At 43.3% G+C, this 16,564-nt stretch overlaps 1 protein-coding gene and 1 long non-coding RNA gene across 3 annotated transcripts; both read left to right on the top strand.

Annotated features, from left to right (window-relative positions):
• The first annotated feature begins 730 nt into the window (after positions 1-730).
• UBXN4 (UBX domain protein 4) lies at positions 731-16,555 on the top strand. 2 transcript variants are annotated; one of them, XM_080399661.1, is made up of 13 exons: positions 731-887; positions 6,944-7,046; positions 7,919-7,947; positions 8,799-8,917; positions 9,495-9,663; positions 10,115-10,217; positions 11,782-11,836; positions 11,988-12,152; positions 12,946-13,073; positions 14,135-14,237; positions 14,565-14,696; positions 15,040-15,248; positions 15,950-16,555. In XM_080399661.1, the coding sequence occupies exons 1-13, from the start codon at positions 806-808 to the stop codon at positions 16,086-16,088; spliced, it is 1,536 nt and encodes a 511-aa protein (XP_080255787.1). In that variant the 5' UTR covers positions 731-805; the 3' UTR covers positions 16,089-16,555. The 2 variants fall into 2 exon arrangements, with proteins under 2 accessions (XP_080255787.1, XP_080255788.1); XM_080399662.1 differs by having other exon boundaries at positions 9,495-9,657.
• Positions 894-4,745, top strand: LOC308068686. The gene is made up of 2 exons (XR_013930063.1): positions 894-4,349; positions 4,580-4,745. It is a non-coding gene; the product is annotated as an uncharacterized lncRNA (long non-coding RNA).
• Positions 16,556-16,564: the final 9 nt, after the last annotated feature.

The following is a 16,564-nucleotide window of genomic DNA, read 5'->3' on the forward strand; positions in this document are numbered from 1 at the left end:
AGGCTGACAGCCTGTGTATTTTTTGTTTTTGCCTTCAGGTATTTTGACAGTATCTGCACCAGCAAGTCACCATCCCCACTGTGTTTCAGAAAAGCTAAGCGCAGCATTTTTTCCAAAATGTTATAATCAGCACTTGAAGCTGTCTTGTCTTCATTACGGTGCAACATCCATCCAAGACGCCAACTGCCTTTGCTGGCTATGGCCCCAAAAAGGCTGTGCTGTAAACGCCATGGCGTCCCGACCACCATCCTTCACAGCCTGCCTCAGCATGGAGGCTGCCCTGGCCTCACCTCCTGCCTGCTGTGAAGGATCTGCATATGGCGCACACACTACGTATTGTCCTATTTAGCATGGACTTCTGTCAAACAGTGGCAGCGCCATCGCTTCCCCCCTCTGTCACGCCCTTGACTTTCCCAGGGTGGCCGCTGTGGCCATCCTGCCCTCAGAGCCCCTCACCGCAGGGCCTGGGGTGCCTTGATCGCATGAGCCCCTTTCCCCGCCGCTGCCGCCGCCCGCCTCAGCCGTTTTGCGGCGGCAGGGCGCGGTCGGGGGGCAGCGCCCCGCAGCCAGGCGAAGGCGCCGGGGCGCCAAGATGGCGGCAGGGCGCGGCTGGGGGGGAACCGCCGCGCAGCCACGCGAGGCGCCAAGATGGCGCCGGCGCCGGGCGGAGTCGAGCCCGCCACCGCCCCGCGCGTGGCCGAGGGCGGGCCCGCGCCCAGCGCGCACACGCCGCGCAGGCAGCCGCCGTCGGTGCGACCGCGCATGCGCCTGGCGGCGGCCGGCAGCACCCGGGGCCGGCGGCACCATGATGTGGTTCGGGGGCTCCATCCCGGCCGCCATCGCCGCCGCCAAGCAGCGGAGCTCGGTCTTCGTCGTGTTCGTGTCAGGTACGGGCCCGGCCGGGGCGGGGGAGCGGGGCCGGGTGCCGCCCGCCCCCGCGCTGACACCGCCGCGCCGCCGGAGGGGCCCGGGGGCTGCGGCCAGCACCCTGCGGCCGGCCGGGGCAGCTTCGGGCCCGGCGGCTCTCGCGGCCCCGCTGCCTTCCGCGGCGGCTGGGCTCGGCCGCGGCCCTGCCCGCCGGCGCTGCTCGTTGGTGGGCCCGCGGGCGGGGCTGGCCGTAGGCCCCGCGGCGCCCCCCCGGCTGCACCTCCCCGGGCTGCTTCTGCTGTGTCAGCCCGGCGGCGGCGGCGGTGCGGGCCCGGCCGGGCCCTCGCGGTGCCACGGCCGCTCCGGGGCGGCGCCAGCGGCTGCCCGCCGGCCTCGCCTGCCCCTCGCACGGGCCCGCGCTCCGCGGCGGCTGCCGGAGCGGCCTGTGCGCAGCCGCCAGCTTCTCCTGAGGCGGCTGCAGCGTCCGGTTTGTAACCGAGCGGCCTCTGAAACCCATCAAACCGCCATTGTCCCTGCGTACGTTGCCTTTCTGCCTGGAAGAATAAGGATAGGTGAAGGGAAGGGAGGATATCAGACAGGCCCTTTACCGTTCTTCTGGCTTGATGTACCTGGGCGTGTTGTTTCTTTTGGTTTTACTCTTTCCTTAAACGCTTGTGGCTTGAAGTTCCTCAGGTACCTCATGAAAAAACAGCCGCGCTAAACTGGCGGCTGGTGGTGTCCCCGTAGGAGTGACTGACCCGGCGGGTTCATGGGCAGCAAGAAGGCAGCTCCCGAAGGGGCGGCGAGCAGAAAAGCAGAGCTGGGTCCCTCTGTTGACACGGCTTCCCTTGTGCTGGGAGAAGAGCGTTTTCCCCTGGGCGGTGCACAGACTGCCAGCAGTCAGACCTGGGCCGCAGCGTGCCGTGCGGGTGCCGGAGCGGGGCTGGGCAGTGCTTTAAAGCCCCTGCATCGTGATGGCAGGCGGCGGGCTGTGCTGCGAAAGCCTTTTGCCATGGCGACTTTTTGTTTCCCTCTCTTGCGTCAACGTGCTTAGTGTGTTTACCTACAGCACCTATCCTAGCTGTCTGCCGTCATAGTCAGTAAAGAGATGACCATAGTATGGTGTATAAAATGAAATGGAAAGCCACGTCGTAAACAAGAAGAAACTTGTTGCAGACCCCCAGGTGGAGCAGCATGTTCCTGGGGGGCTGCGCCCCGCCGCAGGGCCCCGGGCTGGAGCAGTTTGTGAGGAGCTGCAGGCCCTGGGCAGGGCTCCCATGGGAGCAGGCAGTCCGTGGAGGGCAGTCTCCCGTGGGACCCCACGCAGGGCCAGGTGTGAGGAGTCCTCCTCTGGGGGGGCGGGGGGGGGAAGGGGCAGCAGCAGCAGCAGCGTGTGGCCACAGCCCCCATTCCCCACATACCCCTGCGCTGCTGGACAGGCAGGAGGGAGAGAAAATTTGAAGTTGTGTCCAGGAAGAAGGGAGGGATAGGGGGAGAAGTTGTTTAAGGTTTGTTTTTCTTTCTCGTGATCAAGAATTCATTTTCCCCAAGTCTGTTTTGCCTGTGACAGTAAGTGGCAAGTGACGTTTCCCTGTCCTGATCTCGAGCCACAAGCCTTTCATTGTATTTTCTTTCCCCTGTCCAGCTGAGGAGTGATAGAACAGCTTTGGTGGGCAGCTGGCGTCCCGCCAAAGTTAGTCCGCAAAGACTTATTTTTTTAAAATAGTAATTCAGTACCTATGTGTACTTTGAACTTAGACATATGTACATTGAGATATGCACATTGTAACTTATTCCCAGTATTTTTTTGAAACTAATATTGTCCACAACTGGCCTTTTCTGGTAGGTGTGTGTTTGTGTTGATTAGGAATATGTAGATGTACAGAATGGAGATAAATTTATGATTGCAGGATGTCACCTAGTTCAGTCATCAAATGGTTTGGCTTGGAAGAGACCTTAAAGATGATCTAGTTCCAACTCCCCTGCTGTGGTCAGGGACCCCTTCCACTAGATCATGTTGCTCAAAGCCCCATCCAGCCTGGCCTTGAACACTTAGTTTTGACAGTATGGTATGTAAGGATTTGTTTTGTTTGTTCTTAAGAGGCCTGGAAAAGGGCAACCTTCTTTCCAAAATGGAAGAGTTGGAGAGTTCTGCTGAGTTGTGATCTGCCCTGGGAGCACTGGGGTCAGGGCAGCTGACCTGTGATGGAGCTGGTTGTGAAGCACTTCTGTTACACCTGCTGGGAGAGGGAATTGGGAAGCCCAAGAGTTTATGTTCTTACCATGTGTGGAAGCAGGCAAGCTTGAAGGATGCTGAGTGCAAGAATAGTCTGATTGTTATGCTAGCAGTGATGGGGTTTGTTGTTTGGGTAAAGCCACATTTAAAACTACGCAGTTGGTGGTGATGGTAACTTTGAGTCTTTGCACTATATGCTTGCCCACAGATGTCAGAGACAAGCATTTGGAAGCAGCTCTCAGAGCAGGAAAAGTGCTTCCAGGAGCGTTGAGTGTTTCTGTTTTGCATTGTACTCTCTGTCCAATAATGTATATGGGGACAAAAAAATAATAAAGAGGAAAAATTAGTGAAAAAAATGGAAAATATAAATTAACTGGAATTTTAGGATGGCCACTGCGAAGGGTAGCTATTAGATACAGCCTTGACAAATTTTTTTTATTTGTGATGAGTCCATCTCTACTTGGTTTCTGCTACTATCTGTCTGTCTTTCTCTCTCTTCACAGCACTTTCCTAAACATGCACTAGAAAATGAAGAACTGGATTATTCTTTCTGATTCTTGAATGTTTTCCGGTCAAGCAAGGAATAACATGGCTTTTTATCTTAACAATGAGGTGGTGTTTGTGACTGCGATTGCATGATGTTCAAACAGGTTTCTTCTTTAACATTTTTGTTTGCAGCTATAATCCTGACTTTTTTTTAGTTCAGGTTTTAAAACCTTCACAGCATATTCTGGTGATGCAGTTGTGTAAGCATATTAAAGATGCAGTTAAATTCACGGGAAGTTGCAATAAAAGAGGTTGCTTCGTACTCTCCAGGGAGCATGAGGTGAAGCGTTTCAGCCTTACAAAACTGATTTTAAATACTAAGGTGAGATTTAGAGGTTTCTGTACACACAGAGCAAGGAAGTTGTGTTTGGGGACCAGACCGGTTACTTTGTGGCATCAAATAATTGCCAGTAGGTTCCGTACCTGCACAAGAAAAAAAAGTATTGCTGATGCTGAAACAGGTCTGGTGAATGTCTCTGCTGTCTTTTTGGGAGCTGTTCTGTAGATGATTTTCTAGGCTGCGGAGTTAAAAAACTCATTTCATTATTTGACTTATTAATGTAAAGTTAATTGTTCATTTGGTATGAAACTTCCTCAGATTCCTAAGGTTAGACATGCTCTGGTCACGAAAATCCCAGGCCTCTCATAAAAAGTGCTTTTTGGAAGAAAAATGGAGGAGTGGGTGATGACAAACTTCAAGGTAAAATGTTTGTGTTTCTTTTTAGTAACATTGCTAGAAACACACCTTCCTTTGTTCATAACTTTATTTTTAGATATTATTTTTTTTACAAACTGGTTTGCAGTCAACAAGCTATTTGTTAGTATTTTGTAGCCAAGCTTTATCAAAGCACTTTTCAAATTAAATATGTGAAATGACGCAAAGGAGGAGGAGGTGAACAGCTTAATGTCCTGGCTTTCTGTCATTTCCAGAGCGGACAATCCTTATTACTGAGTAGTTATGAAATGCTGGACATTGAGAAGTCAACTCCTTTTTATCTCCCTTATTCTGAAAGGAAAACACTTTTCCCTGATGACTCTGCACGGAGGAATAGGGGAATTAAATTCTTTTGAGAACCTGTGATGGTTTTGAATAAGTTCCTTGTACAAGACATAAATCATTGAGGAAAAAGTCTCTTCCAGTTACCTGAATCACGTGCGAAATGGGTATGTTTTCCCTATGTAGATAGCTAAATTTACCCGTCCAAATGTAAGAGGTGAACAAGTGTGACTGCAAATTGTGTGCAGGTCTTTCTGCTAAGTGAAATAAAGCGGTGCTTTTGTTTGAGAAACCAGAAATCCCAGAGTCTTGGAAACTAGAATTCTGAGGCGGTTGTGATAGCTCAGTGTTTAGTGGATTATGAATTATGCCAAATTCTGTTTAGCTTGACCTGTTGACTTCTCTGATGCTTTTCCTGTGACCTGGCAGTTTTCATTTCAGGATATAATTACTACTACAAAACCGTAATAAATGAACCTTGACCCCCAAATGAGAAAGGCTTCTCGAAACAAAAAGATAGATGAGAATAAGCAACTATTCTGTGGGTAGTCACAATATTAAACTGTGCTTCATGGCACAGAACTTGATAAAATGTGAGTTATCAGCATTTTCATTCATGGGTCATGTCTCTGGGAGACTGGACTGTGAACAGTCTCTGACCTGTTTGTGTCTTTCAGCATTCTTGTTCTACACCATTTGTTTGTATGGAAAACTTAGTGTTAGGCAAGTATTTAGATATTTTTAGTAGCCTAATCGGATGAGCACATGTGCTTTTGAAAAAGCGTGTGGTGAGGCAGCTGTCTAAGCAGTTGGCCGTGGGGGAGGAGGCTGAACCACTCTTGGCAGAACAGCTGCACCCATTGACCACAGTTGGAATCCCTGCACTTAAAGGAACGGGAAAGGTTCCAACATAAAATATCCTAAATATTTACTGGCTTATGTAGAACTATAATAATAGAGATGAATATTTTCTCACTTGCTCCAGTGCTTCCAGGGGAAAACCAAGACACTTTTCCAAAATCAGTGTATTGGTATGTGTGTCTCTGAGAAGCAATGTGGCCAGGCAGTCATGGCCTAAAGGCAGTGGTGCTTCACCAGGGGACTCCACTAGAACCCCTGACCTCTAACAAGTAAATAATACTGCATGAAATGCAATTGGGATGAAACAAACAAATGGTTTGTTGTTGCCATTGAATAATGGGCTACTATACTTGTATACTTGTGACTCAAATTCTTCACCAAGAGTACAGGCGATTCCAAGCTGCTAGAAAGTAATACAGATTGAAGAGAAACAGATGGTTGCAGGCCAGTTGACTTGTTGAAAGATGGTTAATATTCATCGGGATCTGTTAACCCATATCGTCACTAAACCGGTGCTTTGAAAGATGTGCGATTGATGTGTTTCTTCTGATTAAAATAAATGACACTTCTGAATCTGTGGTCCCAGAGCACCTTTTCACTTCCTGACTTAAGTAGCTCCTCTTCTACTGTTCCTCTTCTTTCTCTGTGTTCTTCACTTTGTTTCCTCCCCTCCTACCATTACAGTTATGTCAGGAACTGGAATACAAAAGTAGTTACAGATAATCCTGCAAATAAATGTTTCTTGGTTTGTGGTGGTTTGGGTGGTTTCTTTTAAACACCATCAAACTGTGAAACCTTGTCTGCAGAACTATGTGTTTACAAGGAGTGGAAAATACAGTTTTACCTCTTAGCAGCTGGTGTACCAGTATGTAATTACATTTAAAATGAGGGGTGGTGGATAGTTTTAGCATGTCAGCAGGTCAAGCTTAATGTCAGGGAGAAGCAATGGTTCCCCCTGTGCTGTGGGATCTCTTTGCATATTACGAGAGTATAGTGAAGAAAAATACTAAAGAGTAAGCTTACTACTCCCTGTAACATGAAAAGTGAGGTCTTTCGGTAGTTGTGCAATTAGATGATGCAGTCAAACCAATCTTCGGACTTCCCATCACCTCAGTTCCTCTGTCTCTGTTCCATCTGTGTGGTCTGGTCCCTTCTGCTCCCTTGGACCAGTTCACCACGCAGCTGAATGACAGTGAAAGCTATGTGCTTGCTGGCTGGGAAGGGGGTTTGGTGTATCAGGTTTTTGGCATGTTAGCAAGGTGAATCGGCTAGAGTGAATTGTCTCCAGATTATCAAAAGAAATTATAAACAGACTTGAAAATAGTCATGAGAGTGGCTTTCAAAGGTGATTTCAAGCAATTGAAGCAAAGCTTAAATCAGACCAGAAACAGCAATTTGTGATGGGTTTAGCTTCACACTTGTGCTGCATCTTGCAGGTGAAGATGAACAATCTACTGAGATGGCTGCCAGGTGGGAAGATGAGAAGGTGACTGAAGCTGCCTCAGATGGTTTTGTTGCTATTAAAATTGACTCCAAAAGGTTTGACCCTATTCTAATTCTGTCTCTTATTATAAATATTTCATTGATGATGAGAGTGGGAGGCTTTTAAAGTCCTCACCCTGATTTGGAGGTAGTCTAAATACAAGGTTCCAGAGCATAAGTGAATTTGGTACTCCTGGAGCCACTAGAGCCTGAGAAAATTCCAAATTTCAAAATTTCACCATTGTGTTCTGGAGAATATTCATTGCATATTTAGGACTGTATTTCAGTACTAGTAAAAGAATGCTCGAGGTTGTCCTTTTTCAATAGGAAGAGACACGCAAGTTATGTAAAAAAGCTGGAATCCAATGAAAGTCCTCTTGAGGCAGTGCTTGATTTGCCAAGTTACAGAAATTGTAAAACTCTTGTGAATTCAGAAAGATAAAAATCTGTAAAGCCCCAGAGAAAAATGTGTTTGTCTCTATTGTAACACGTAGAATAGAGAAGCATTGAAGTTCCTGGGTAAAACTGCTCAGCTATTTTTGTTACATTTAAGTGTTCCAGTCCATGTGCAGAAAGTGCATTGGCATTTCCCAAAACGGTATTATTTTAAAATGCTCTATAGACATTTTACTAGACTTCCTGTATTGTTTGCACTCGGTAGACTAGATGTCTTGTTGCTAAATTGCTTCTTAGTGCTGTTTCCCTAAATCTTACTTAGTGAACTGTGATAACCAGGGATTGTCACCATGTCAACGCTTACGCAAAATGTTAATGAGAAGATGCAGTGCAAATTTGCTTTTACTGTTCTTTCAAGTATTTAAATAGTTTTGTGTGTGGTAGTAGGACAGTTATTTTTATGATGGAAGACGAAAACTGAAGTTGTTGCAAAGTGATTGTGCCTCCTAAATGAATCTTTTTCTTTTAAACAGTGAAGCATGCCTGCAGTTTTCTCAAATCTGTATCCTTTGAGGTCAATTTAGATGCTACGTTATGATTACAGATAATTACTCTTTACAAGTTAACAGTGTTCTTAAGACAAACATTTACAAGCAATGTATTATTAAAAATACTTCTTATGGCACAAAAATGTGCAATGAAGTGTGTGGTTGAAAGGTACTATCTATGTATTGAACTTACTGTTAGTTCTTAGAGAAAGTGAACAAGTTGGGGTTTTTTAATGTTAATCCTATGTAATTCTCCAAATAGAAAATTATCCAACGCTTTATGTAAACAAAATAACCCCTTGCTATTACTAATCTGCATTAGAAAACAAGCAAACAATGCTTTAAATTACTAGCTGGAGTTTGGAGTTATGAAGGAGGAAGAACAAGTAGTGGGAGGGGTTGTACCAGATACCCAGGTGTGAAGTTAGGTGCACATCTGCCTGCCTTCAGCAGTTCGCTTCCTGTAGCCCAGGAATTCTGTGTGATGTCAAGGAAGGGGATTCAGTGTCTAAACTTGGATTTTCTTAATGCTGTGAAGAATTCATTACTGAATTGGAATACGTAAGATGTTGTCTCTCACTAAACCAAAATCTTCCAAGTCATTTGTTGGGTATGTGTGAGCTGGAGAAAAATATGTTGCTTTAAACCATTACTAAGAAAAGAAGAAACACTAATCAGTTGTATGTAATGTTTTCCAGCATTTTTGCTAGCATCCTTTTTCAGTTCTTCCCTTGGCACCAACTAGTGGCGACCAGGTGGAGACAGAATACTGGGCTAGAAGCTTCTGCAGGACGGACTTCTGCTTTTGCTTTTGAAGTACTCTATAAACTTCCATTATTTGTTGCCCTTAACTGCTGCTGTGCAGATCCCGTAGTGTGCGTTCCATCCAGTTTTTTTATAGGAGACAATGGAATCCCTTTGGAAGTAATTGCTGGCAGCGTTTCTGTTGAAGAGCTTGTTACCAGAATCCATAAAGTTAGACAGGTAACGCTTGCTCACAGGCTGCATCTTGCAGATGGAGTTGGGTGTGCTCACATGTTCCGGATGGGAGATGTCCCTGGCCCTTAGCATGTGCCTGGGGGAAGTACGAGTCACTGGTTCTGTGTCCTTCCAGCCACAAAATCTGCAAACTTCCATTCAGTACGCAGACTGAACGGGCTGGGAGGTGCTGTGCACAAGTGCTGCGTTGCTTACAGATTGCTTTGTAACAGCTGTGTAACCCCTGCAATATGGAAGAAATATGTCAAGAACTCTATAAACTGGAATGACACCCAATGACTCTCTATTTTGTACGTGGGGGGGGTTAATACTGTTTTATAATGTGGATTTATAAAATGATGATGTGGAATGTGATATACATATAGATTTATCACTTTGATTTCAAGTGTAAGACTAAAATTAGGAAAAAAACATGAAATGTATGATTGCATTGTACTTAACGATATGGGATAGGTTTAGTTTTATATTTCAAATAGGACCGATTCTCCAAAATAGTTTAGTTTTGACCTTTGAACCTGTGGAAAATATTCACAGTGGTGTGTTTTTCCCTCCAATTTCTTAGATGCACACAGTAAAAGGGCAGCCTTTGGAAAATGGAAGTCGGTCACCTGCTCCCTGTCACTCCTCTCAGTCTGATGATGCTCCAGAAAATACACAGTCCAGAGCAGCAGAGCTTTGTGACTCTCCCGAGTCCGTTACGTCTGAGACAATAAGACCTTCTGCCGGTAATGGTTAGTAGTTTTACACAAGTGTTAGCTAATTTGTTTTTGAAGTAGTTGTCCTTTTTTTGAGTTGTTATATGACAGTACATAAAAGGCAACGTATTGAGTGGACTTGTTGAGGAAAATCTTGGGTATCCCAGAATGCTTCTCACAAGTCCAGAGGGGAGAATAACTTGTCATTCTGCTCAGTTTTAATGAGTGCGAAATCGATGGTTTGTAATACAATAAAAACTGTGTACACTTTCTTGAAAAAGGATTAATTAAAAAAAGTTTCCATGGGTTGGTAACATGAAAAACCAAATTGTGCGGGGGAGGAGTCTAAATAAGTAGAACCTCATATCTCCTCGAGATACCCTAGTTGCTGCAAATTATGGCTGACAATGAGCATAATCTTTTTTTTTATGAGGAATACACCTTTTATTTTTCTCTTATGGCTTATTTTCTTATAAATCACTTGAAGATGGAGCAAATTTAGGTCAAGCAAGCCAGGAAGCAGCTAATTCTTCAGATGGGCAAGTGAGTGATGCTCAGCCTGTGAATGATCTTACGCTCAAAGTAGAACGGTAAGTTGTCTTTTGCAGACTTCCTAATGTATTGTATTTGTTTCTTAGGAAGCAGTTTTGTTGTTTGGGGCTTTTTATTTGTTTTTAACAAACAGGCTTAATTACATGATTTTAAGTGCTGTTATCTGGCAAGCGTTTATATGGTCTTACTTGTGTTTAGATGTCTGTGACAATAGTAGGGTTGATTAAAAAAATCTTGAAAATCTTATTTTTCACGTACTCTGAAAGAAAGAGGTAATCTGCAAAAATACAAACATTCACCTTTAATGCTTGAATAGAGACAATGTTTACTATTAAAACATTGAACTGAAAGCACTTGCAACTGGGGTAAAAGTGCTAACCAAGGTTGTGTACCTTGGTGCTATCTTAATTTCTTTTTCTTCTTGTCTATGTTATGGCTGTTCGTAGTCTAGGTGTATTGAAAAAGCCAGCGGAATCCTTTTCTGAGACTCTTCTGTTTTGATCAGTGAACTGTAATAAGGTCTGAGTAATGGTAGTTCTAGTATTTCAAAGTGTGGTAACCAGTAATGTCCGGTTCAATAATGGTTCATTCATTAACACTGATTTTAAATACAAGATTTTGTGTATAAACTTATTTGTTAGCATCTGGAAGACTAATACTATTTGTAATAGCCTATCTAAAATAAATAACACATACTTAGTAAACAGAATTATTTATACTGTTAAATGTATTTTAAAACGTGTTTATGTTTAATTTCAGTTTTCTTCCAGAGTTGCTGGACAATAAGTATAATTTTACTTACCACCGATAAGAAAATGCAGTCAGTATTTTACTATGAATATCAAAGTTACTTTCAAAGATGGGCATTAATCTTGAATTATGTCATATTTGCATATATCTACAACATTTCTTTCAGGGGGGGGGGAAAAAAAAGAGGCAAAGGTCTGTGGTAATTACCATTTTCTTTTTCAAAAAGGAAAACAGCTGCCACACAAACCAAATCTGTCTGATTGTCTGACTTCTCGTGGTGTTTGGCCAGGCCTGCCCTTTCCCCAGACTTAAAATATATTGTAAATTACTATGGTTTAAAGTCAGTCCTTATGCTAAGACACCTCTCTGGAGACATGAGACAGATGCACGTGCATCTTTGTCAGTGCTCTGCGTTACTCGCTTTCCATTGTAGGAAGCGATGTGCAGAAGAAACCAGATGGCTTGAATAGCAAAGAAGAGCCTGAGATTCAGTGTTCCTGTTCCCACAGATCATAAGTAGTGTTTGCTTATTGTATCTTTTACAAGTTGGTTCAACAGTAAGAATATGTAAGGATCTTCATTTACTGAGTGGAAGGGGACAGAAGGAATACAGTAAACTCCATTAAAAATTGGAAACCAGGTGGTGAATCACCACCTCATCTTTTTATTCACATTCACCCGCATGTGAATGAATCATTACTGTTACACTAGGTATTAGCACTGTTACAGTTCATACTCATTTTCACGTGTTCCATTCTTCTGTAAGTATTTGCAAATGCTTCATTAACATTTAAAAATGCTAATAACAGATACCACAGTTTTCAGACTTTTCACTTTTATTCTTCACTATAGAATAACAAAAAAGCTTGAAGAAAGGAGAGAAGAGAAAAGGAAAGAGGAAGAACAGGTAACACAAAAATGTGAAACCACTTAGATTTTTTTTTTATACCCTTATTTGAATAAATGCTTAATTCCTTTTTAAACAAGTGTGCTTCAATCTTGTCTTTTTTCCAAGGCAATTTTGTGGTCCAATTTTTATGTCTCTGTTTTCTATTCAGAAAGAAATTAAGAAAGAAATTGAACGGAGAAAAACTGGTAAGGAAATGTTGGAGTACAAAAGACGACAGGAAGAAGAATTGACAAAACGTATGTTAGAGGAAAGGAACAGAGAAAAGGCAGAGGAGAAGGCTGCTAGAGAGCGTATAAGACAACAGATTGCAATGGTAAATTCCCTGTTTTGGAGGGTAGCTTGCTGCTTCTCTCACAGGGGCCACTGTGGACTAAAATGATTAATTCTCTCATTTGGTGAAACTTGGAAAGATTGTCCATTTTTCCTGTTTGGAATCCTGTGGCCTTGTCTTGTCACAACTTATGTGGTGGTTGGGGTTGATGTTGCATTTCCTGTGTATAAAATGAAACTTCTGCTTTCATATTTATGATGCTCTTTACCTATCTGAACAAACATAACTTTTCTTTCATGTTGCTTAAGCCCCATGGAGAATTACGATTTGAACATAAAAATAATTGCAATTTAAGCATGCTTCTGGAACAGAAGCACAGGGAATACTTAATTGTGGAACATGCAAAAGAACACTGATCTCAAAACGGTGGGGAGAATTATTTTCTAAGTTTGTATATATGTGTGTATGAATATAGTTTGTTACAATTGAAATCCCTCCTCATTATTAGGTTTTGCCCTAGAACACTTAGAACTGTAATCCTGTAACTTTTCATAAGATCTTTCCTTTTGTTTTCACTGGAGTGTTAGAATTGCATAGGAAGATCATCTATTAACAACTGTTTGCGGGAAGTGACTCACTGAAAAGTGCGTTCTCTTGGCTAGTGATGTGAGATTGTGCAGTGTGGCAGTGAATAATTCTTTGCAGCACTACCGTCTTTTCTCCATATGGCCTGCTTCTGTCTGTACTTGGGTACTGAGTACAGATCGTAGCTCTGAATGAATATTAAGAACCAATTTATGGTAAAGAATAAGGGTTCTCTTTGGTCCTTTCACAGGATCGTGCTGAAAGAGCAGCTCGCTTTGCAAAATCAAAGGAAGAGGCGGAAGCTGCAAAAGCTGCAGCTCTTCAGGCTAAACAGGCTGAAATAGAAGCCAGAAAAGAAGCATCTCAAAAAGAGCGAAGGTGAGTTGCTGTAGAGAGTATGTTCTTTGGGGAGAGAGAAGTAAAGAAACTTGAACTTTGAAGGGATTTATTATATATCCTAATCTATTAATTGATGCCTTGTTGAACTATTTAAAAATAGTGACAAAAAGTTGGCTTTTATAATATTTATTCATAGCTATTTACATGAATATTATGTTCTCTCGTAACTTTCGTCCTTTTTGACATTTCTGATTCTGAAACTCTAGCCATCTTTCTCTGTGTGTTATTTTAGTTAGATGAGAGCTTTTTCTGTCTGATCTTTGATTTAAATACCGTGTATAATGGGGCTAGGTGGGGAACTAGAGAAGATGAGGATGTGGCAAGATCATGTCGAGAGTGAATGACTAGATAATGTCAGAAGTGCACCGGGGAGGGTGGTGCTGATGCAGCTGTTTGGCTGTGTGTGCACTTGGCTTGGGTTCAGCAAGGCTTGATTGGGGTCATCAGCTGCCCGTGTCAGAGCTGTCTCCTGCTTTGCCCGGCACCACCGTTTTAAGAAATACTCTAACCTGTAGCAACCTTACGTGGAGTTACGGAGCCGCTGTGAGTCTGGCACTGCCCTGAACAGAGGGCAAGCAACAGCCTGTGCTGGTGTTGAAACTCACACAGTAATGCTGGGCTGTGCCTAGTGGGGTATAGAATTACTTGCCAAGACAGCTTAAATGCCTGTCCCCTCACATAGTACAGCTTGACAACAAAACAGCTTGAAGAATAAAAGTAATGGAGGCTACACAAAAAGAAACATAGCCTACTCATTTCTTCAAATATCTCATGCGCTTACTCATTTTTTACACAATTAATGTTAATATCTTGTTTGAATGGTGATGGATTTTGGACTGTGATAAAAACCAGGGGAGATGCATTGTGAGATACAAGCAGGTGGTTAGCAACTGTAGATCCAAACGTATAGCCCACCTGCAGTGCTGCCTTATGTAGGATGACTGTCCCCCTTTTCCACATTGATACTATCAAGCTAAAGCCCCGGGAGCATTTGAGTGTACCTGTTCATACGCTGACTGACCCCGATACGTGTCCCGCAGTGCAATAGCCAGGATTCAGTTCCGCCTCCCAGATGGATCTTCCTTTACTAACCAGTTCCCATCTGAAGCACGGCTAGAAGAAGCAAGGCAATTTGCTGCACAGGTAAACTGGAGTTTCTTTTTCTTAGCTGCGTGCTGATTACAACTTGGTGTAGCATCAACTAGGTGGGAAATTGTCGTCAACTGCCTGCCTTTTTGTTTCTTTGAAGGGGGTTTTGGTAGCGGCCCTCTCCAGTGCCACCAACTGCCTTTGCATTACTGCAGTGTACCATTAGTAAGAGATAGAATCCTTCATTTTTCTATACAAAGATGACTGATAATTTGATACAGAGCTCTTGAGCATACCTTGCCATATTGATCCAGCGGGCAAATGTGCAATTGTTTGAAAGTGAACAGCTACAAATAAAATGTTTTCCTTATATTTTCACAGACGGTTGGTAATGCTTACGGCAATTTTTCACTGGCAACAATGTTTCCCAGAAGAGAGTTTACCAAAGAAGATTACGGAAAGAAATTACTGGAACTAGAGTTAGCACCCAGTGCTTCAGTAGTGTTGCTGCCGGTAGGTGTTGGGTTTTGGTTTGTTTGCTGTTCATTTTCCTGCAAACAGCAGTACTGTCGCTGTGTATTCACTGTTTAGTCAGCCATGATAATAATTGGCTTGAATTTTGGTCTTTTCTGTGTCTAAGACAGACTGCAAAATAACTTCAGTTTTTGTCAGGACTGATTTGGAGCAGGGATTTTTCTGAAGCAGATAAATGATGGCGTAATTATCTGTCTAATGTGTAACCGAAGGAGTTCTCTTGTGTCTGCTGAGCTGCTTCTGAATTATAGATTAAATACTCCTTGTCTACAAGAGCACAGCTTTAATATCTGACAAATTTGCTTTATGTGTCCATGACCAGGCGGGAAGACCTGCTACTTCTGTTGTTCAGGCTTCAGGCGGTGATCTGTGGAAGTTCTTGGGCACAATACTTTATCCTCTCTTAGCGGTTTGGAGATTTATTAGCAACTTTTTGTTTACAAGTCCACCCCCCTCACAGTCTGCTGTGAGATCGGCTCATCAGCAAGACCATTCAAGTCCTTCAGCATCTAGCAGCGTTGAGCAAAGCAGGTAATCAAAGTTAAGGCAGCTGTTTCTCAGACGGCTTGCTGGGATTGTTTTCATTTTGTAGTGGGGAACTGAGCTGCATCTGTCCCATAGCTGCTGCCCTTCCCTTGTAGTTTCTGAGCACTGCCCTTTCTGGCTGGTAAACTGCATGGCAGCTCTGACTGGGGTTTCTTGGCTTTTACATGGGTGATTAAGCAAACTCAGTACTGTTGGCTTCTGTTTCCAGTCGGAGAGCAGAAAGAGCTTTGTCTTGCAGTCATTTGTGAATAGGGAATAGAGCTGCAACTACAAATGTGGGCTTTGCTTCAGCTGCTACTGTTTGGAAGATAAAAATTTTGAACATGAGATGTCAAAGTGGTGTGGTTGTACAAGAAGCTCAAGCAACCGCTGCCTCATGTTGATGGTTAAGGTTTTGTATTGCCTAGAGTGAGATCTTGCCTGTACTGGGAGAGCTGCTCCATGTGAAGCAGCGGGAGGGCTGCCATGCTGGGCGCTTCCCAGTGGAAATGAGATCCTGGCAATTTGACTGCTAAATGACAAATTTTCAGCTGGGTATCACTCTCAAGGAAACAGTGGCTTTCTTCAGCCTTTTGGTACTGGGAATAAGAACAGGAGCGTTGCATGATCTGCATTTATCGCATTCACTTCTCTTGTGTAATTATTACCAGGGAAACTGTCAAACTTCACTGTCATTTGTTCCCTAGGCAAGCAGTCAGGAAACGAGTAGTGGAAAAGCGGGGGGAAGACTTCAAAAAAGAAGGCAAAATATATAGACTGAGGACTCAAGACGATGGAGAAGATGAAAACAACACGTGGAATGGAAATTCTACACAACAAATGTAGTTTTGAGTAACTGTCATAAGCATTGTCTGGCTTCCCCCACCCCCCCTTATTTGATCTAAGTTGACTAAAGCTTCTGGACAAGTGGGCTTATTTTTACACTGACTGAACTAGTTTATTCCATACTCCACTGCAGGAATAAAAAGTAAGTCACCTAAGTCAGAAAAACAAAGTGGGTGGAGCTGAGGCCTAGAAGCAAAGAGTAAAAAAAACCTGAAAATCTCCATTGGCTTTCATAATAGAAAGGCACTTTTTAATCTATAAATATTCTGCTATATAAATTTAAAGGCCAGATATTAATATAAAGGTCAGGGTAGACAATGACTGATTGAGGGTTTCAGAAGCACTATAAGTAGCAAATCAGATAACTAATTTATGTTTAAATTTTTTCTTGCTTCTGTAACTGCAAGCAAAACCTTGTAGTTTTTAATTCTGCAAGCACTCAATAAACTATTTTCCAGAAAACATAACTGTCTTCT

Source organism: Falco punctatus (genome assembly GCF_963210335.1).
Source record: "Falco punctatus genome assembly, chromosome: 8".
NCBI classification, from domain to species: Eukaryota; Metazoa; Chordata; class Aves; order Falconiformes; family Falconidae; genus Falco; species Falco punctatus.

Bases quoted from the DNA above. Each gene is read 5' to 3' on its own strand.
- UBXN4 (XM_080399661.1), top strand. From the start codon at position 806: ATGATGTGGTTCGGGGGCTCCATCCCGGCCGCCATCGCCGCCGCCAAG. The intron at 888-6,943 runs GTACGGGCCCGG...TGCATCTTGCAG, and splicing joins CTTCGTCGTGTTCGTGTCAG to GTGAAGATGAACAATCTACT. The intron at 15,249-15,949 runs GTAATCAAAGTT...TTTGTTCCCTAG, and splicing joins AGCAGCGTTGAGCAAAGCAG to GCAAGCAGTCAGGAAACGAG.